At 43.1% G+C, this 22,688-nt stretch overlaps 1 protein-coding gene across 4 annotated transcripts in view; it reads right to left on the bottom strand.

The window, feature by feature from the left end:
- The window catches only part of celf4 (CUGBP, Elav-like family member 4), a 91,477-nt gene extending 70,093 nt beyond the window's left edge, over positions 1-21,384 (bottom strand). For all 4 annotated transcript variants that reach the window (XM_053687923.1, XM_053687924.1, XM_017491914.3 and 1 more), the window contains exon 1: positions 20,725-21,384. In XM_053687923.1, the coding sequence (XP_053543898.1) occupies positions 20,725-21,124 (400 nt within the window). In that variant the 5' untranslated portion in view covers positions 21,125-21,384. The remainder of the gene's footprint in view (positions 1-20,724) is intronic.
- Between the last annotated feature and the right edge of the window lie 1,304 nt (positions 21,385-22,688).

The raw sequence follows: 22,688 nt of genomic DNA, 5'->3' as shown, positions 1-22,688 counted from the left end.
ACACACACACACACACACAGAATGGATGAGCTGAAACAGCACGGTGCCTATTTTTGTTCTTCCCCTAAAAGCAATTCTGCTACTCTCCTCTCAGCTCAGGCGTTCGCTTTATCGGGAGTGGAGAGTGTGTGGAGCCGCACAAACAGGACGGATAAGACAAGAAAGGCAGAGATTGCATAGAAACAAGGGAGGGAGCGAGGGGAGGGAGACGCCGGAGAGAGTGCTAGAGTAAATGGTTTGTGGAAAAGGACGACAGAGGAATGAAGAGAGAGTTAGGGTAGGGAAGAGTGTGTGGTGTGCAGGCTGAGGGACGCGTGCTGAAAGAGGCAACCAGGGTGAGAGGGAGAGAGAGAGAGAGAGAGAGAGAGAGAGAGCATGATGATAAGATCTCCTGGCTTCTGTGAACACTATCCCCTAGTATCCTACACTCGTTTCTTATCTCACCGACTGCAGACACCCCTAAGGGACACACACACACACACACACGCCTATACAGAAACAACTAGAATTGAGCGATTAAATAGAGAGAAAGTAAGACAAAGGACAACGTATATCTACTGTATGCTGCAATTCTTTTAACAAAGCGAAGGAAGATGTCGGAATACATTAAAAAAAAAAAAAGGTCAAAACATTTCGTTATAGTTAGTATTCAACAAACATTTGGTCCGGCTACATAAAATAAAGATTATGTACCTTAACCTTAAAGTTTAATCAAGTCTATAGCTATAAATAAGACAATTCAAAGTGTTTTGTTTTGTTTCACACTGGTGCTTCATGTTACCACTGCTGACTAGTCGCATGACTCTGAACAGATAGTCTCACTGTTGTCTTTTTTCAATTTTTTTAAAAAAAAAGCTGTATTGGCAATTTGCCAGAGTGGATAAATAAATTGATGGGGGAAAAAAAATCAAAAAGAAAATATATTCGCTGATGTATTGATTTTTCTTCTTCTTTTTGTTTTAGGGGAGAAAATAGTCATCGAACGTTTTACTGCTTGTGTCAGTGTTACCTTTAATGCCCAACATGACCTTAGTCACCATCAGATGGAGGCGTAATCGTCTCTGAAGGCAAATTCTGCTCGCACAATCCAAAATCGACATAGTAAGTTGTGGTTGTGGCTACGGCTGCTGCCACTGTAAAAATTTAAGGAGCATAGTGCCCCACAAAGGCAAAACATAGTAAATACATCTTGAATTAGTGTGTATTTTTTTTGTATTTACACTCCCTTTCTTCTATTCTGAGCAAATCTGAGGTCAGCGCCTGGTAGCCCCTCCCCTCTACATCTCTCTAAGAGTTGTTGGACAGTTCCTAAGAAAAGACTCGGAATGACTAAAATTCCACTGGAATTCCACTTAGCATTGACCACAGGCCAAGGTAAAGAAACATCAACACTGAGTCGCTCTAAAACTGGATTTAAAGAGAAGCAAATTAGTACATGAATCACATGTAAATGAATCATACGTAATTGAATCACATGAAAATGTATCACTGGAATATGAATCATGTGAAAATGAATCTCATGAAAATGAATCACATGTAAATGAATCATACGTAAATCAATCACATGAAAATGTATCGCTTGAATATGAATCTCATGAATATGAATCACATGTAAATGAATCACATGTAAATGAACCATATGAAAATGAATAAATAAATTAAAGAAAAACAAAAACAAAAAAACAAACAAACAAAAAAAACACTGAGTCTCTATTTCTGAGGTAAAGTAGCTAAAAATGGAAATACTACTGTATTCATTTAGCTTAATTGAATATCCTCATATCAATAGGGAAAGTACAAGAAGTCAATTTTCCTTCTACTCCTTGGAACGGAGAGGAACTTTTTATTTTCCCCCGGATGAGATTTTAAACATTTCAGTCAGAGTTCAGAAAGCAGCCTGAAGTGTATTCCCAAGATGCAGAACAACCTTTTTCACTCGGGCTGAAAGAGATTTATTCAAATGAAGCGCGCATAGCCCGACCTGTCTTTGTATGCTTAAGTGTTGTAAGTGAAAAAGCACATTTTGTTGAACGAAAGCTAAAATTCACGCTGTTTCATGCAGATGGCTCAGGTTTCTAATGCTCCAGTTACATCTTTTTATAAAACAGCCTTCAAAATACGAGTCCACCTTGTCAACAAAGGGCCTGGAGAAATCTAAATGATTTAACAACACAATGCAATTAATACTGTGTTTCTCTCTCTCTCTCTCTCTTTTTTTTTCATCTAACATACCTGCTTCCAAGCTGTCAAAGCCTTCTTAAAAAAAAAAAAAAAAAAAAGAAATCCCAGTGTTTACAAGCCTGAAGTTAATTTAAGTAGTCATCTGGAAGGGATGACATTAACCGCAACATGTAGCTGAGCAACAGCCTAACTACGATGCTGGACTCGCTCAGGCTGCTTTGCATTATCCTGCAAAAATCAATAGCTGCTCATCAGATGTTTACGGACGTAAGTGTGAATGACTGGCGTGCTGCTGTTCTGTCAATCTCCTGTTTTCTAATGGAGACTGAAAGCAAAGCTTCCCTATCCTCCTCTCTGTCTGCCCCACAAGTCGCTGCTAATTTAAATACGCTGTCCTCTAAGGTCTGACTATTCAAGGTCGGAGTATGAAATACTCCGGCAGGCCCCTCCTTTGCACATCTCCCTCAAATATTTAATTGGAAGCAGTAAACCCCCTGATTAAATAAAAATGCACTTTGAAAACGGTAATATGAGCTCCGTGAGTAATTTGAGCAAGAGAGGCAGAGAAACCAGGCAATGCAGAAGGTAAAAGAGAATTTTCAATTACTACTCTGAGACCATGCCAGGCCTTTCTTTCTTTCCTTTCTTTTCTTTTTTTTTTTTTTTTTTTTTTTTTAAATTCAATAGACCTTAAATATTCAGGGGCTGCTTCTGGAGACTAATGAGTCCTCGTTGTGAGTGATATTATTCCAGTGGAATGGAACAGAAGTGAGGCTGAATATTAGAAGGAGGAAAAAAAAAAAAAAGGGAGATGCATTTCTAATGGAGTATATAAGACCGAGCCTGCCTTCCTCCCATCAATGAAGAGGAACCTTGAAATGGCATTCGGCTGTGTCCCAACTCCGCCTCCTGCTTCCAGATAGTGTGTGCCATCTGCAAGGCCTCCGGAGGAGCGTGGCTGTGTGGACTGTAAGTCCCGCTTAATCGATTGGCAGAGGAGGAAAAAAGGCCCGGCTCTAATGTGTTGCATGTGAAGGATTTAGTGTGGGGTTGAGCTGTGGAATCAATGGAGCAGAAAATGCATCATTACAACATTGTCCCTCCATGCACTGCTCCAAGAAACCTAAGCAGGAAAGTCTACACACACACACATGCACAAAGCCCTTACTTGATAATACGCACACTTTCAGAAGAGCTCACCTTCCACCTTTATTTGCTCGCAGGATGGTTCTATTTTCTTACTTACAAAATCTGCCTGTTAGCTCTCCTGTTCTGTTTTGCTGTCTTCCTTTGATAACATTTGCTATATTGTGAAAGCGATATACATCGAGTAACCAACATTTACAGATCTATGGCCTACTAAAAGTGGTATTGAGTAGAGAATAGAGAATTCCGTCGACCATTGAAACCATCCTTTTCACCACACTGATGAAAATCTAAAGGTAACAATTCAGAAATTTCCCCATTTCCCCAAGCTTCTACTTGTTTTGCATTAGAAATGTGCAACTTTTAGGTCATGAACTTGCATTTACATCAATTCCAATAGCACATGAAGGCAGCGGGCTTAGGAGTTAGCACGTTCGCCAGGGTTGGGGATTCGATTCCCACCGTGGCCCTGTGTGCGCAGAGTTTGTGTGTTCTTCACGTACTGCGGGGGTTTCCTCCGGGTACTCCGGTTTCCTCCCCCAGTCCAAAGACATGCATGGTAGTCTGACTGGCGTGTCCAAAGTGTCTGTAGTGTGTGAATGTGTATGTGATTGTGCCCTGCGATGGATTGGCACCCTGTCCAGGGTGTACCCCGCCTTGTCCCCAACGCTCCCTGGGATAGACTCCAGGTTCCCCATGGCCTTAAGCGGTATAGAAAATAGATGGATGAACATGAAGGCAGCATAAGTTCTCTGATCCATCTCTCACCCAGATAAACTCTTAGAAGAAAAAAAAAAGTATTCCTCGAGGGTTCTTTGGGAAGTTAAGCATTTAGCTTCTTAAAGAAACATCTAGGGCGGCATGGGCACACACATTGTATGGTTTGGAATCCCATCGAGGGTATGTTGCAGCCTTTTCGGAGTCCAACGTGACCCTCGGGACGAAAGAACGGTTCCTGAAGATAAATGAATGAATAATAAAGTTTGTCTCAAACAGGAGAACACTGCAGGGTTCTACATAGAAGCTTTCCCCACAGGGACAAACCAAATTTTGGTGTCACACAACCACACAAAGATATTTCTGGTTCTTACACTGTACTACGAGGCATATACTGACATGATACTCTTTTTTATACCCAATCATGTTACTGACATGTTGCCAATTAACCTCCAGCTGTTTCTTTTCAGTAACACTTACTTTTCCAGCCTTTCGTTGCCCCCGTCCCAACTTTTCTGAGACATATTGCGGCCATTACCTTATTTTTTTCTTAAAATGGTACATTTCCTCAGTTTAAGCATTTGATATGTTATGTTCTATTGTGAATAACATATGGGCTTATCAGATTTGCAAATCATTGCATTATGTTTTTATTTACATTTTACACAGCGTCCCAACTTTTTTGGAAACTGCAATACCAAGAAATCATGTTTGTTGATAAATGAGACCTTTCAGCTATACTCATATTTAACGCATGTGAATTGAAGAGGGCTTTGGCTGAATGTGTGTTGTGATGATGTCACATAGCGCATTGTGATGTCACATGACACGTCTTGGCCCAAACCTGCAGAAAATCGGCGGTAATTTTTGAACCATCGCAAGCTCCTCCGAATATTGCGGAGATTTGTCGATTTTGCTCTGAAACTTTGTTTCTCTGACAAATCTTTTAAAATTTCATCTATATTTGATGTTTCGACGTTTTTTTTTTTTTTTTTTTTAAATTGGACGATTCTTGGTTTTGCTTTGGTCTGGACATACTTCACCTCAACCTCTACATGTAAAAGTAGTCCACTCCGAATAGACCTACAGTAGGAAGAGTACCAAATATTGCTAAAAAATGTTCAGCCAGGTCCTTCAAATGAAAGATACATAATGTCACCTTCTGGACAGATTGGATAGTAGTTCAACAGGAGTGTACTCCAGGAGACACTGAATTAGCAGCCAGCCATGTAGGGTGTAATGCAAACTGCCCGTAAGTATTGAGGTTAAAGGAGTCTGCCAAGTGCTGAAATACAAGAACTGAAGGTTACAATAATAGATGCCAAGAAATGTCTTGAGTGCACCAAATATTCCCACAGCACTGTTGGAGAGAATAAAGAATGTGTGTGTGTGTGTGTGTGTGTGTGTGTGTGTGTGTGTGTGCTGTTTTCTGCAACTGAATTAAATGAAAATGGAAGCGATATGTCAATTATCGTCAAACTTGTAATTGCAATGCAACTGACCAACATTTGATTAACACGCCAAATTAATGGAAACGTTCAATAAATCACCATGTCCTCGCTCACGGAGTGATGAAATATGTGAGTTGGTTGTAGTAAGGTTCTCGGAGGGCAGAACAAGAGGGAAACACCGGCGTGGTGGAGCTAATTGAGTCCGAGACAGGGTGACCTGCCCCTGCCGCGTCGTCCTTCCACTGCCGCAGACACAAACAGCTCCTTAATATTCCGCCGCTTTCCTCAACAGCCTCGCTGCTGTCCCCTCGCCGTCCTCCTGTCCTTATACTCGGTCGGACATGAAAAAGACGGGACGTTCGGAGCAGAGACGTGAATCGTTTGGCTTCTGCTCCTCGACCCATCGATTCCTCCGCCTTAATTGGCTTTATTAGGCAAGACGAAGGATGTGTTGAGTGTGTCCCCAACCTTTCTCCATCGCAGTCGTCCTCAAAAGAAACCCCCGGCTAATTGTTTTCCCTCCGTCTTTTGTGTCATAGTGGAATGGGGTCTTGGGGGATTATTAGCAAGCGAGGGTCCCTCAATAATTCATCCAAAAGCTATTTATACACAGTCCTCTAAACTCTCCCTGAGTGGGCTTATCTGTCTTACAGGAGAGTGAAACATGAGGGAGAAACAAGCATGAGAAAGGAAGAAAAAAAAAAAAGGACTGTAAAAGGGGCAAGAGTGAACAGAAGGAGAGAAAGTGTCTGAGACCAGGAAAGAGATTGAATAAGAGATGGAGTGAGCCTCTTTTCAGCTGAGACACAATGACCTGTTTCTCCTGAGTTTTTGAGTTTCAAGGTGATGCCAGCACACTCTCTCTCTCTCTCTCTCTCTCTTGTCTTCCATGCCAAACGAACAAAAGCGCCATCCCGGGAATACGCTCACTCGCAAAACACTCATTAATGGCTTCTAATCTGTCAGCTTTTCCCCCCATTTAACGCAATTAAGACATTTGCTAAAGCTAACATGGACTGGCAATCAACTCCAAGGACACACGAAACAGACATAATAGGATTTGTAAACACACCCGACTCTTTATCAAACGTGCACTTGCAAACCTCTCCAATGAGTGTGCCGCTAATGCTAAAGAGATCAACACACGCCGGAAAGAATGTCAGCTGCTCTCTACTGGAGACACACACACACCCACACACACATTAATACAGGCGCACACACACCTTTAGGCTGCTGCATGCTGATACCCATATTTTGGGCGTAAATGGAAAGCACAGCTAAACTGCTACGGCTGATCCGTCTCTTGCTTGCAAAGTATTTCCACTATCTTCATAATTATTAATATTTATGCCTGTGGCAGACCAGCTGCTCTCTCTCTCTCTCGCTCTCCCTCTCTCCCTCTAAGTGAACCACAAATTTTCATTTAAACATCTCAATTTCAAACAGATCATCAAGCTGATTTGGAGTTTGGAGCATCAACAGCACTCAAACTTCAATCAGAAACCGATTTGCGCCACCGTTTGCGTCTGTGGTTGGCCAACAAACATCGGAGGGACTTTCGGCAATTCAAAGTTGGATGCAGGGACGGCTGATGTATACAGGCTAGCTTGGATTTCAAGGAAAAATGGCCTAAAGTGTATTCTTTTTTACTTTCTTGGACGCAAGAGCAACACCTCCGATGGCCGTACGACAAAAAAAACAACAACAAAACCCACAGAGAATAGTATGAAGTAGAGGATGGTGCTGATTTCTTTCTATCCCAGACTATAGAGTTACAAATCGTACTATTAACAGTCATGCGAAGTGAGTACACTTGGTAAAACTTTGGAAGAACCTTTGGAGGAGACGTGCTGCTTAGTTTAGCACACTGTTTAGAGCGCTTGCTATTCAGAAGAGACATAAAAAAAAAAACCTACGTGTACATGTAATAGTTTTATGCCTATGATGAGAACCCCATAGAATTTTTTTAGCCCTCCCATTCAAGCCATCACTGCTTAGACGTATTCGCCCAATCGTGTTTCGAAGTCACAGCAAGGGACATCATTAACACACCATTACACTAAAGTTTGGAAGGCCACAGTGGGCGGTAACACTTGCCACCTCTGGCCATCTCATGTTCAGGCCCCCGTGTTCTCCAGGGAGGACGGGGCACCACTGTTCATCATTAGGCCGTCTGCACTCCTCCACCCTCCTGTCTTGGCTGAACAGTCAGCAGGGTGGGGTAGGATTGGCTGAGGCTGCTGTTGGAGGTGCTGGTCTGAGACCCAGTGCTGTGATTAAAAACCTGTGCTAATAGGCTCTGGCATGCAAGGGACAGGCTGCTGGGGTTAGCCTGGGATCTCAGAGGCCATTAAATTGCAAATGAGTGATAACATGCTGGAGAAATTCCTTTTAGCTCATGCCCGGGCGCTTCAGACACAAGGATATCATATACATACACTTATTCCAGGTCCATGATCAGCTGATCCCAGTGGCCACTGAACAGCTGCATTCCTCCTCTCTAGACAGTGCTATCCATCACGCTTCTATATTTTCAGTCTCTCTTTCTGTGTCAGAGCTTCCACCTGGAATGTCACGTTAAAGAACCTGTCATACTAAATTTGCAAGCAAAAGTATATATCGAAGTAGTGAAAAGGGTTTATATACCACACCAACGTGGATATAAATCATTCTGCATTCGAACTGTCATCTGGTTTGGCTTCTTAGCTAGCAAATTTTCTTTCTGTATATAAAGTAGCTAACAGTCAACTAGATTTCTGTCCACGACTGTGAAGTTACACCTTTAACCAGCTGCGCAACTACTTCTGCTTTCTTTCTGTGTACAGCTGACTCCTGAACACCAGTCACACTCGCCGAATATACATCATCGACCAGTTGTGAAACTACTTTTGCTGCTTTGGCCGAACTGAAAAGAAATCAGTCATTAAAAATAAGCAGTGTGGACTGCACTATGGATTAGTGGTTAGGACTCCAGGGTTGGGGGTTCGAATCCCACCTCCACCGTGTGTGCATGGTGCTTCCATGTTCTCTCCGTGCTTCAGGGGCTTCCTCTGGGTACTCCGGTTTCCTCCCCCAGTCCAAAGACATGTGTTGTAGGCTGACTGCCATTTCCAAATTGTCAGTAGTGTGTGAATGTGTGTGTAATTGTACAAGGCGAGGGGTTGGCACTCCATCCAGAGTGTTTCCCCCCACCTTGTGACCAGAGTTCCCTGGGACAGTCTCCTGGCTCCCCCATGACCCTGTGTAGGATCAGCAGTATATAAAATGAATGGATGGAAATAGGCAGTGTGCTCCACACGCAGTCAATCTGGAAGTTGGATTAGATGGTATAACTGTCTATTACTTTTGTGTGTGTGTGTGTGTGTGTGTGTTTAATGATTTATTGTTGGTGAGTTAGCAACTTCAGGCAGGTTGGAAAGCAAGGTAGATTGCCAGCAGGCTCTTGTGTGTACGTGGTACTTGATTTATTGCGGTTATGAAGCCAGAGAAAGCCGAAATTCCTGATGTGCCAATATCGAGGACTGTTTGTTTTTTTTTTTTACATTTTTTTTATCACCAATCTTGCAGTCCTGCCTTGGTGCCGGGTATTTCACATGTGTGATATGCGTGATTTAAAAAATACCTACCGTCTTAACTTAAACAAACCTGAAGTTAACTAATCACAGAATTTCAGTAAATCACTCCCATCCCCACATGTCTCTCTTACAGCACCGTCCAATGTCTCATGACTCATTTCGCCCAGGCCTGCTCCTCCTCCCGCTGCACCGGAAGGTCATTCTGAATCCGAGGCCACAATGGTCACAGAATAGTGCTTAAATCTTTAAAAACATCATCTATAAATTACTGCAGAGGACAGCGGGGTCATTGCCGAGGGTGGAATCCAGCCAAAAGCCATCAATCTGCAGGGAGGATGACATCTGTCTCTGGGACTCCCCTGGTCTCTCTCGCTCTCATCTTTTCCCCTGACCCTAGTGCTTTTTCCTACCTGCATGCAGGCTCTATTTCCTCTCCTTTCCACGGTTTTGATATCTTTCCCAGAAAAAAAGTAACATATAAAAAGAAAAGGCATTTTCTGCACTTTGTGCACCTTGGCTTTTAATACGACTATCTCTGGACACGGTTAAGTAGCCTTAAAATACTGACTTCATAACCAGCTCTTAATAATTTATCCCAATCTAGCTAGGCCTTCCAAAAGCTTTCCATCTTTGCTTTAAGTCAAATGGATGCATTTTTAATTCATGGCATTAGCACTCTGAGCAGAATATGGGCGGGATTAAAAACGGACCTGACCTATCAGCTTTCTGTTTTTCTTTTGGAGTCTCGTATCACCCACACGGTGTCTGCATGCTCAGGCCTGTTGCATTATAGTAGTAGTAGCCTGAGCCCTTCAGCATTAAAAAAAAAAACAAACAAAAAAAAAAACAACGTCCATTGCGCTCCATTGATTGCTATCAGGCTCACGTTACCCCATTGGCGTTCAATGCAGTAAATATTCCGACATTAAAATCCTATTTACATCCTGCAGTAAGTGAGGAAAATCGCTAATGAGGATTTATTTGATGACAATGCTTCCATTAAAAATCTCATGCCCCTATGAATAACAAATGCACTGTTTCAGTAGACACCGAGCTAATTATAATCTCATAATGGTTTACTGTTTCGGAGTCTAGCGAGTCTGTGTGTACGCAAATGCCTCGGATGTCTTGCAGGCGATGAACTCCTCAACTGGCTTTTCTGGTGTATAGACATAAAAGACGTGATAAAACACACTTTCAGCCTTTCTTATATTATTATTATTATTATTATTATTATTATTATTATTATTATTATTATATCAGTCTGGGTTTTCCATAAACCAAACCTAGCTCTACACACATAAAAGAAATGTTTCAGCTTTTTGATAAAAGATGTATGAGAAAATTCAAACCTCATGGGAACCAGTATGGGCCTACAGCATCAATATTTTTATGTTCCTCTACCATAATGGAGATATTTGATGTCAACCGGGTACACACACACATTCTTTTCTCTCTCACTCTCGCTCCTCTAGGCGTCCGGCTTCACGTTTTTGCCGGTATCGTAGCCGGTATCATCTCCATCTCTATTTCCTCTTCGTGTTCCACTCCGCTGATGAAGCACACCCTATCCACCCCAACCTGACACACACCTCCCCGGCTGCCTCGCCATGGTTGCATTGGAAATGACTAGCCTCTACCTGGAACCACTATATATCACACGCTGCATAATGAAACCTCAAGCTAGTGATGCACAATGCCACATTACCATATGCAGGCAACCCAGGAGACCCAGCGTTATGTGCGTGTTGCACTTATTCATCCGAAGCACAAAACACAGATGTACCCGTGCCGGTTATTGTGATACATCGCGTGCAACATGACCGATTTTCATATGCTGTTGCTAGAGAAGATGCAAGCTTCTTGGGTGGAATTAAGCACGTTTGCATTGATGCTATTTTTTTTATGTAGGTGATCAAGTGTGTGATGAGGAAACTACATACTGTAGGGGAGAGCTGGCACAATCACAGCACATTTGATTTTCTCGAAATGCAGTTCATTACATCCGAGTACAGGTACATCACGACACAGAAAGGACACTAATTCCCACACTTGTAAGGGTAAACTGACGCAACGCTTGTAAAGACTTTGTTTGTTTAATTATGGTTAATCCATTATTAACCATTATAGCCGTGATTATTATGGCTAGTCTACCACATGTTTACCTCAAACCAAAAAAATGTTACAATTAGGCTTGTCCGATATAACAATTTAATCATCTTTACACAGTATTCCATCGCCACGCTCTCCAGTGACGATTACGTTCTATTATATTATCAGACCTGCCACCCTTCTCTTTTTCTTCCCAAGAAAACAGGAGATGAGCAAATCTACGTGTCAGTCCGGAACGATTCGTGCAGGCGTTTTGAACGCCTTATATTCTCTTATATTAATTGGCGCTCTTCGGAAGCCAATTTCAACTTAGCTAACATTAGAGAAGTATATATTTAACATCAGTTAAATATGTTTATTAGATCTGCTGAAAATGGTTCAAAATGGCAGAATGAAAGATAAAACAAAGGACACAAATTTTGACCTAAGAGGATGAAATAGGTCTTACATTGAAGTTTCAGATCTAACACTTTAGAAATATTGTTAATGGTGATGATAATTCGATAAATCGAGGCGTACGGTGGCTTAGTGGTGAGCATGTTCACCTCACGCCTCCAGGGTTGGGGGTTCGATTCCTACCGTGGTCCTGTGTGTGCGGAGTTTGCATGTTCTCCCCGTGCTGCGGGGGTTTCCTCCGGGTACTCCGGTTTCCTCCCCAGTCCAAAGACATGCATGGCAGGCTGATCGGCATGTCCAAAGTGTACGTGATTGTGTGCCCTGCGATGAGATTGGCACCCTGTCCACCCACCCTCTAGCTGAATTTTTGCAATTGCCACTGCCGGCAAGCACTTCCTGACCGCACAGCTGATAATACTATTATGCTCTCCTGTACTTTCCTTAAACTTGAAAGGGTGGAAATTGTCGTTTTCCTGCCTTCTTTAGTCTATCATTTATTAGTATCACACAAGCTAGTCTCTCCCCATGCTTATATATAGTTAATACACTGCAAACCTAAATACATCAAATTGATCAAATTAAAAAGTAGAGCTTCTAACTATCGACAGTGCATGCGTTGTGTCACCGAGTATGACCGCGTACTCCCCATGACCTACGCGGCATCGATCCGTGCGACAGCCGGCAGCACGAAATGCCACTCAGCACCGGTGTAAATCTAACATGTGCACTGGGGTGGCAAACATTGACTCCTTCCTCCACACGTACCCAATGCAATATCGTCTTCCTGTTTGTTTTCGCACCAAGTCGCACAGTGTGGAGTAGAGAAAGAATTGTGTCTGAGCGTGAGTTCCTTGCTTGAACGAAAGAACACTGCTATAGATCAGTGTATCCCACTGCTTCCAAGGCATCCCTGAACAGTAAAAACTAAACAAAGTGGATTATCTTTAACACAGCTTTAAAAGCCTCCCCTGCTACATCCTTTTCTCTCCACCAAAGTGTAATTAAAACGTCGTTCACCTTAAATCAGTTCTCGCATTGAAAACGATCTGGACCCTGCTTCCCTGACGTGATGTAACCCAACGATTATGATGAGACGGTTAAGCACATATACCTGCACGTTCTCTCTCACAGCTCAGGCTATTATGCTAGCTCAGATGTACAGAGCGAGGGAGTGGAGATGTAATCCTTCGATTAAGTAGCAGTATTAAGTCCAGTGTCTTATAGTTTGATGTAACTGTTGAAATTTGTTTCAGGGTGTAAATAAACTTACTTTCCAAAGTCCAAGAACAAAGGACATTGGAGGAGACAGGATCTTAAATATAGACATTGCTTATCTCGAGAACCAAATATAAAGGACGGTTACTTAAAGTGAGCTGAAGGCATAGCACATGAATGCTCGGTTAGCGTATCGTTCAAACCCTGGGTACGTTTTCTATTTATCGCTTGAGTTCATCAAGTTGAAGGCAAAACAACATGGATGCACTGGATCAAGTGCTATTTTACAAGCTGTTTGAATAACGACACTGGGAGCCATAGTGTTAAATTCAATTGAATAATATTTGCAGTGACTAATGTTTTACATTTTCATTTGGTGCTTGTCTTTAAAGGTCATGGCCTAGACGCTACGGAAAGAAAAGTCATCTCCAGAAGAAAAACCTGGCAGCCTCAGAGACGTAACATTATGCGAAGATGAAGTGAATTATTATCCATTTATGGTTCCATTTTATTTCTTCCAAGTCGCAGCTGGTGTTACGTTCCGTGCTGGTGATGGGCATGATGTGTTCCATGTACCCAAAATAGACTGGCACTGATGTTTTTTGGGGTTTTTTTTCCTTTTAACCACAAATAGATTACAGCAATTGTGGAAAGTAAACATTGTTTCTGCTCATAATACATCTGATACTACATCTGGTTGGTTATGCATACATTCTGTATCTGGCTAACTGGCTATCTGCCAAGGAAACCATGGCAACAAGCTGTAACACAAGATAGAAATGCCCATTACTGGAGCGATTTAGTGAAAGGTAAAGCGTATTATCCAGTATCGGAATGGAAAACAATACAGGTATGGAACTAAAATTACGTTATATGAGGGATAAATACTGTTAAAGTGTGGACCATCCACAGTTCCTTGGGAAAGAAAAATGTATATATAGTTAGTATATATTAGTTCAACAAAACAGACTTCATATGAAAACCATAATGAACTTCCATTTACTTTCACATGAGGACGGGTTCCCTTCTGAGTCTGGTTCCTCTCAAGGTTTCTTCCTCATATCGTCTTAGGGAGTTTTTCCTCACCACCGTCCCCACCGTCTCGCTCATTAGGGATAAATTCACACGCTTCAAATCTCTATCCTGTCTTTATATGTTTCTGTAAAGCTGCTTTAAGACAATACCCACTGTTAAAAGTGCTATACAAATAAAAGTGAATTGAAATTGATTTGAACGCATTCATATTAGAATAAGTAACATGGTAACTCTTTAAAGGCCGAGGTACTCTGGAAAAAGAAAGCACAAACACAGGCGTGGGAGGACTAAATGTGCTAACAGAACTAACCCACTGTATTTGAAAGATAAATAGACATCAATATTTATCATTATTTGTCATCCATATCAAAATATTTGCTAATAAGTTCATTTCAACTTATCGATGTATCAGATTCGATTAAATTATTAGGTTATCAGTCACAAAATGGAGCATTCCTATCCTAAACATTCTGCCTGTACTGCAGAATAAACTAATTACTATAGAATACTGAGCAACCACAGCAGCTTCAGGGGCAGGATCGAACGCATCTTGCCTAACTCTCTGCATTTCATATCAGTTCTACTCAATTACACCAACAACTCCATGCTGGCCAAATTGGGGAGTTGAAACAGGACCAAATCTAGATGATGCACCGAGTTCCCGGTGTATTTTATATACCGACTGCTCGTCTTCTAATCTCACACAGCTCGCGTCATCGCCACTTAAATATTTTGCATGCAAATGCTCTGAAAACAAGCTATTTATTTCCCTGAATGTGTTTCTCCAGCAGCCGGAGAACAACCAGGCGGGAATCAAAATGATGATACAGCGACTACATGGTCTGAGAAAGAGAAGAGAAGAGGAGAGAAGAGAGGAGAAGAAATGACACACTCCTTCAGGCTCTTCGTTTTTACCGAGCACAGAATCCTAAAACTTTTAATAGCTGGACCAAGCTTAATCTGGCTTTGCTCTATCTCAATTTTTTCCTATTTGGAATAAATGAGCACACAACACGGTCGCTAAGTGAAACATAAATCTTTCAGCATGAAGGGATTTCAAGAATTCGTACAGTGTGGATTTCTGCCCCCCCCCCAAGTCTGAAAGTACTGAAAAGTAAATCTGACTTGGGCTGATGAAAATGCCAAATCGTAGATCATACAACAGACATTACTTCCTGTTCAATTATTTCCCCTCCACCTCTTTTCAAATTCACTTTAAGGTATTTACTTCTACGCACGCCGACCCACTTTTTTTTCTTTTTTTTCCGACAGAGAGAGAGAGAGCGACGGCAATTTCCTGAAAAGGTTTTAACGGATATCAAGAGGTGTTGGATTAAGTGTCGCACATGCTTAATCCAACACCTCTGCATGCAGTCTAAAAGGGGACAAAAATGAAAATTACTTCTTTTTTTTTTTTTTAATAGCACTTCCAGGTCAGTGCCCTGAAGGTAAGAAGGAATGGTTTTGTCCTGACCCAGTTCAGTTCCTACTCCTGGGCCGCAGTATTTAATAAGGGCCATGCGAAGGTCAGCACTGGCAGGCAGCTCAGCTCTAGTCTCTCTGCTTTTTCCCTCCCAGCTCTTCGCTCTTCCCATCTCTGCCATCATCTAGTCATCGCTCAGGGTGAGTAACTATCTCTCCACCTGATGGCCAACCCCTGTGGCAGTCCCCTCCAATAATAATGGACAATAGCTGTGCTGCCACCTTCCCTACAGTCTGGCTGAAAAATGGGCCGTCTCTACGTATTTACATATGTGTTCATGGGGTGCTGCTTATTTATCTCTCGGTACTACGTGTCAAGATGCAGGTGGGAAGGAGCGCCATGACCAGGCAAGACCTCCGCAGTGACACATGTTGCCGCCCTCGTAAACAAAACGCTCAGCATTGATCATGTGGCATCGTCGTCGAAGAGCAGCCTGGACAGAGAGAGTTAGAGAGAGAGAGAGAGAGAGAGAGAGAGAGAGAGAGAGAGAGAGAGAGAGAGAGAGAGAAAGAGAGAGAGAGAAAGACAGAGAGAGAGGGGAGGATTTGGGAAGGGCGATGAGGAGCGTATCCACAGATCCGAAACTGAAAAAAAGAGAAGCGCTGTGTGCGCAGATGATGCAAGAGCAGTGAAATCCTGTAGCCAGAATGCAAGCTGAATTAACACCATGCTGCAGGAGAAAAAAATCAACAACAAAAAAAAAAAAAACACGCCCAAGCCCTCTCTCCCTCCCTCTCCACCAAGGACAACCAAATGTCTCGGCAAAATAAATCCAGCCTCGAATGAACTTTATTACAGCGGGGAAATCGGAATTTGGTCTTGTAACGCAGAATACGTCGTTCCGTGTCTGTATTGCATTTTTCGATGAGTTACTTGTGTATTTTCTAAGCTGCATTCATAAGCTGAAAAAGACCAAAAGCGTATATGGCATGTGGGTCTACGCTATACTGTTCAAAAACACAGATAGCAAAGCCTCGGGCTGGTTAAGCTGAGTCACAAGGGAGCCAGTCAGTCAGACTCTCTTTGAGCTGCCGTCCCAGCATGCACTGGGGAGAGACTGTTCTGGACTGAGTTGTGCACTAAAAGGGGTCCAGGCAGAATATGTTACGCCGGAGTCCTCCTCAGAGTGTTCTCTGCACCTGCCGGTGACCAGGACAAATGCACTCTATTAGCAGTGCTGAGTCACGCCGAGCTGCCAAATGAAATCGTTGGAGAATGGACACGTTGTCCTCTTAAACCCAAATCTGCTCCAGCACATAGGTGTATCTCTGTATTACCCCCCCCCTTCCCCCCCTTACCAAACTCTATCATGTTTTGCATTTCCTCCTGTGCTACGACAGCCTATTTGACCTCATCTGGTCCTACTGCAGCCATCCATCCATCCATCCATCCATCCATCCATCTCATCCTCCACTGCTAAACCATCCAGCGCTTATTTTTTTTTAACCTCTCAATCCGTCCCTTAAATACATTTGACTTTCTTCTCTTTGTGAATCTAAGCTGCTTTATGTGCCCGGTTTTCTCCACCCTTCTATTTCTAATAAATCCAGGCTTTCCTCTACATCACTCTTCCTCTCTGACATTCAAGCCCCTTTCCCTTAATAGCTAGATAACTGTTGTACAGTGGAGATATCACAGCTAGTTTTGTTAGGGGGGAAAAAAAAAAAAAACAAACAACAAAAAAACAACAACCTTCGAATCCCTGCCTAGCCGTCAAGCTGGTGTGCAAAAATAGATCGCATGTACGTGCATAACAACGATCAGAAATAGAGTTTGTGAATTTAGCTGTGCAGTGTGAAATGGAAAGCTTCTCCTCTTACATGTTTTATTATGGCATCCAACATAGTCCCTCACCACCCACGCGCTACGTCGCAGCTTCAAATGCTCTACTTTTGCAAGGGCAGCTCGTTGCTTACGGCACACAACCATTTGCTCGACTGTTCTGCAGCCTATTTAAAAACGCAACTTGCACTGCCTTCATATTAATTAAACATCCCATCAGCAACTGCAGTTGTTTTGGGAAAGAAGGTGACTTCGCATGGTCCTGTCAACAAACGGATCCAAAGCAATCATCTCCTGCAAGGAGCAGCCATTTATGAAAGGCTAATATTTGCCAGAAATGTGTATTTATCTCGAGGTTGTGCCATTTACATTACCCGGCTGCTGTTTACAGGTCTACAGGGATCGCGAGCTCACTCGCAGACTCTCAGAACGCAATTCTGAACTTCGAAATGTTAAGACGGGTGACGGAGTGAATAAAGACTGAAGGAATGGATGCCTTCGAGCGCATGAATGGGTGAAGGATGAGGAGAGGAGGATGAAAGAAAGGCAGAGAGACGCAAAACATCGGAGGAGGGAATGTGGTAGGAAGAAGAGAGGAGCGTGGCGGTGGAGGAGTCGTGATTTCTCAAGAATGCACGATGAAGTGGAAGTGTGGGAATCGCAGATATGAGGACCGGGGATGAAGCTGAAGACGAATCCATTATTAAACAGATACGAATATGAAAGGTTACACTGTAACTCGGTGGTCCGTTTGCTTCGTATCTTTCATAGCACGCAGCATCTTGTTGAGGTTACTGTGGGCGAGCGGACAGATATGAAGCTCGTGGGTCAGATTTGACCGAAGCATTGACAGCTTTCACTCACCCTTAGTAACTGCCTGGTCAAGGGTTAGGGTGGTTCAAATTAGGCTACTGGTTTGTTTATATCATTTGGTAAAGTCGATTCATTAAAAGGTGCCATGGACAAGTACAATCAAAAACGGATGACTTCGCAGGCAGGGTTAAGTAACAAAACAAAACAAAGCCACTTCTGGTTTAGGCCACACCCACTTCAGGTTTTAAGTCAAATACAGATAGTGCTGTTGTTTTACACCACTAGTTGGGACCAGTGTGGATACAGAAACCTGACAGGTTGTAGGAAGCAGCCAGGGCTCCACTAATAAAATCAGGAATTTGCCCAGGACATGTGGGAAGGCCATACAGCCGAGAATCAGTCTGCGAAGGCACTCATGATTAACCATCAGACTGGGAGTCACTACTACATTTGCACTATTAATAAAAGATAAGCTCCCCCTCTCACTTTACCACCATCCCCACTCGCTCTGCTACTTACATTTAATACTATCATTACCCAGCATATGGGTAACATCTATCTGTTTAGCGTGGAGGAGGATCTGCATCCTTCACTGCAGGATGAGCGGCTAGATTTATATCTTCTCGCGGATGGATGCCTCTGTTACATTTGCATATAAACCCCAAGCAATATGGTAATATTTTAAAGTCCAAGGCCACTTCAACACAACGCAAACAGGAGGCAAAAACACCTCAAACAGCTGACTGGGCTGCCGAATCAACAAATCAAACCCGTAATATGCAACATCTACGGCGGCTTTAGGGCATGATCGAAGCCTTGCCTAATTCACTGAATATCATAATGGTTGGCAACGTTCTACTCAATTACTCCAGCAACTCTAGGCTGTTCAGAAAGGTATTTGAAACATGACCGAGTGTAAAATGATGGACAGGGAATTACGTATGCACACAGACGCCTCGCTTTCCGATTTCGCACTGTAAATACGGCATTAAAAAAAGAGGAGCGTGGGTGATAAGCCAGAGATCTGTGACAAATAAATGAAGCTGCCTGTAGGAAGCACACATGTAATCGACCAGTGTGTGATGCAACTTGTGTCACTGGCAATGCAAAGAGAGTATAAAAAAGTATGAATGCTGCTAGCACTAAGAGCGTTGCTAATGAACAAGCGTTGCCCAAGACTTCACAAAGGCCACATATCCCTAGAAGGAGTCACTTTATAGGATCGGCCCATGTGGACACCCGTAGTTCAAGGCCAACATGATTAACCGCCGGACTGGGAGTCACTACTACAGCTGCCGTATTAATAAAAGATAAGCTCTCCCCTCCGCCTCCGTCACCATCTCCACTCCCTCCGCTCATAACCATTTGTTCGGCTGCTTCATATATTTAACACTATCATTACCCGGCACTCTTTGTTTAGCATAGGACAGGTTGTTGTTCCCACTCTCCTGGGGATGGATGGCTCTATTAGATACGAATACGACCCCCAAGTCAGGCAATGTCTTCCATGGGTGAAGCAGATCAATTAGACAGAACTGGGAAATAATGGCACCCTGGGGACGAGGTTAGCGGGAGGTCCCCTGACACACGCAAGACGGAGCGTTTTCGGGAATTCATCTTCCCGAACGCGCCGCGGGTTTCCTGCGCTGGCGATAATTAAGACTCTGCACAAAGAAGCCGGTGGTGTCAGAGAGTGCAGAAGCAGGGAGGTGCGATCCTGTAGAGTACGAGAGATCAACTGGTGCACCACAGGGAACAAAGAATGCACGATGTAAAATAAACATGAAAACTCAGGAATGGAGAAATACTATGGAAGAGTGACTTGATTCGTTTTTAGTTAAGGTCCATTAGTAAATGTGCCATAAAAAATCATGACGTCCCACTGGCTCTAAACAATATCCTAAATTCTAGAGAGCTCTTTAAAGATTTGTCAGACATCCAAGATTTCTTTTCTTGACGTGGAACCCTTTCTGATAGGGAAACACTCAGTTGTACCTTCAAGGGTTCTCCAACAGGGACAATAACAACAAAACAAAACAAAAAACCCCACTTAAGGGTTCTCGATTTTTCTAGGCGTGCACCTGAAATGTTCAGTAATTGTGCTATTAAAAAGCATATATCTGTTTCAGTCTAACGTACACCCTACTTCAGGGGTTATCCATGCATGATTTAGAGTTCCTTCAAATGGAACCCTTACTCATAGAGAACCACTCGGTTGTAGGTTTAAGGTTTATTCTCCCTCCACTTGGGACAACCGAAAACCTTTATTCCGAAGTGGAACCTTCGTTTTATGAGTAGTCATAATGCTGAATGATTAAACAATAAAAGTCTCTTGTGCTGTCAGTGAAAATGTCAAAAACTCAATCCGTCTCAGTCGTGCTAAATACGGTGCCGACCTTTTGTCGTGATGTGTGGACGTACGCGCACACACGCGCAGGCACGCGCGCACACACACACACACACACGCTCGTGCAGCCAGGACCGGCCACAATATTCAGCATCCTTTTGCATTTGCATCCGTGCAACAGTGAAGATCCAAGCACATAACTCTTACCTTCAAACTGTAATAAATAAAAAAAAATGTAATAAAAAAAATGAAACGGATGCTGTAATAATGCGCATAGCAAATAAATTAATAATTGATAAAAAAAAAAAAAAAAAACTTTGATTTTTTTTTTAATTTTTAAATCACACACAAAAACTTGCCAGGTTGTAATAACAGCCTCTGTGTGGTGATAGAAATCTCACCGGGTTAATAATTCCTTCCACGGAGACCGTGACGAGCGCGCGCTACAAGCCACAAGCCCGAGCCCCCTACCTTTGTGCATGCCCGTGAATCGGTCCTTCAGCACGGTGAGCTCGTAGATCTTGCCGAACTCCTCGAAGAGCGGCCGCAGGTCCTTCTCATCCAGGTTGCGCGGGATCTGGCCGACGAACAGCTTGATGGCGTCATGGTCCTTCATGGGAATGGTGGCGCAGCCCGGCGCGCCGTGACCGTGGCTTATTCCGTTCACGAGCCCGTTCGCGCCGGCCGCTACGTGCGCCCCGCCGTCCGCCTGTCCGTTCGCTAAAGTTGTCATCGTCGACCCGTTGATCAGCAGCGGCGGCAAGTCTGCGGCTGGTCCTCCGAAGTGCGTGAGACAGTCTCGGGATGGCACGCGCAGCTCCCGATCTACAGTTGCGGTCGCGGGCAAATATTTACACGCGCGTATAAACATGTAACGTGGAATGAGTTGGATATGAAAAGCTCGTTCCCGGCGCGAAGGCGCGTCCCCTGTATATGTTACCTTCTTCAGTCGTTCATTTCATAAAAAATAAATAAATAAATTTAAAAAAAAAACGCAGAAAGAAAGAGAGAGAGAGAGAGAGAGAGAGAAAGAGAAAGAGAGCGCGCTTTCGCTTTGTATTTACACCTCCGTTCCCCCTCGCCTCTGCTTCTAGCTACTCTTTTATTATTTAATTAAATATATATATATATTTTTTTTTTCTTCGGGAAGTCGCTACGGGTGTCCTCTCGGTTTAAACGTACAGGGTTGCACCAAATCCAGCGGAGGAGTAGGGGAGAACGCATGAGAGTGGATGAGAAACTCGGAGTACATCCGAATTCGCGAACTACTATACTAAATATTGTGTTCGAAAGTCTACAGAACATACCATTTCACATCATTTCTTTTATAGTATAGGGTTTCATACGTAACGTACTCTGTTACAATCTCGCACGGCACCCCCGTGGTTAAAATGGTACATTCCGCCAGGGGAGAGGTACTATAAATGAAGTAAAATAACACCGTTTGTAGAGTTCTTTGTATGGTGTCCCGTGAATGACGGGCTATTAGCTGCCCACACTGTCCAAAGAAACCGGCTTGCTGTTCAGGAGGACGAAATCTATTTCTATTAGGCTCTTTCTGTGTTAAAATAGGAGGGGATAAACAACAAACAAACAAACAAACAAAAGATTGGCGTCGCAGTTACTACCTCTAAACGTGGGTTAGGTTCAAGTTGTAGTTTACACGTTGCTTGTTTGTGTGTCAGGAAATGTTTTAGTCAGAAACAAGAGTCGCGTGAACGCCGTGATCAGGCACGCGGACAGCGTCTGGTGCTGAAAAAATGGCGGGAACACAGAACTAAAGAGCCGTGCGCGCGCACAACTCTTGTAGTTGTTGTTAAAGGCGTCAAATTAAAAACATATTTCTGATTTGTACAGAGAATAAAGATGTCTTCTTTTTTGTTGGGGGGGGGGGTATCTGCGTATATCTGATACTCGTGGTTTTTTTTTTGTTTTTTTTTTGTTTGAAGAAGAAGAAGACGAAGAACGAGAAGACCGTGAGCTCCTCCGCACGCTCGAGAACAGCTCGCGCACAAGCAGCGCCGTTTGAAAGGGCAGTCGTTTCTCGCGTGCGCCTCTGTGTAGTCACGTTAGCATACGTTGTACCGACGTGTCGAACAAAAGTGGGCTCTAGTTCGATCTTTTGTCGAAAATGATCCAAACATGGCTTCATTTTGTAAAATGGAAGCTAAATGTAAAGTGAATCTGGCAACCTAGAGAAAAGCCTCGCGCGTGCCTTTAGGAAGGGCTTAAGATACTAAGAAATCATGTTTCCGTAAAAATAAATAAATAAATAAACCGAAACAGCCATTATTTTAACTGGTTTAAACGCGTATTTATTAAGAATAGTAGCCTACTGTAAACATTTGTCCGTTTTTCTGGCCTCTCAAACCCTGTCCAGGGGGCAAACGACCACGACTAGGTCAAAAAGAACGAAAGGGGCGTGGCCACATGGT

This window comes from Ictalurus punctatus, chromosome 18, assembly GCF_001660625.3.
Source record: "Ictalurus punctatus breed USDA103 chromosome 18, Coco_2.0, whole genome shotgun sequence".
Classification (NCBI taxonomy): domain Eukaryota; kingdom Metazoa; phylum Chordata; class Actinopteri; order Siluriformes; family Ictaluridae; genus Ictalurus; species Ictalurus punctatus.
The sequence above is the reverse complement of the archived record's forward strand: the minus strand, read 5'-3'. Positions and strand labels throughout refer to the sequence as shown.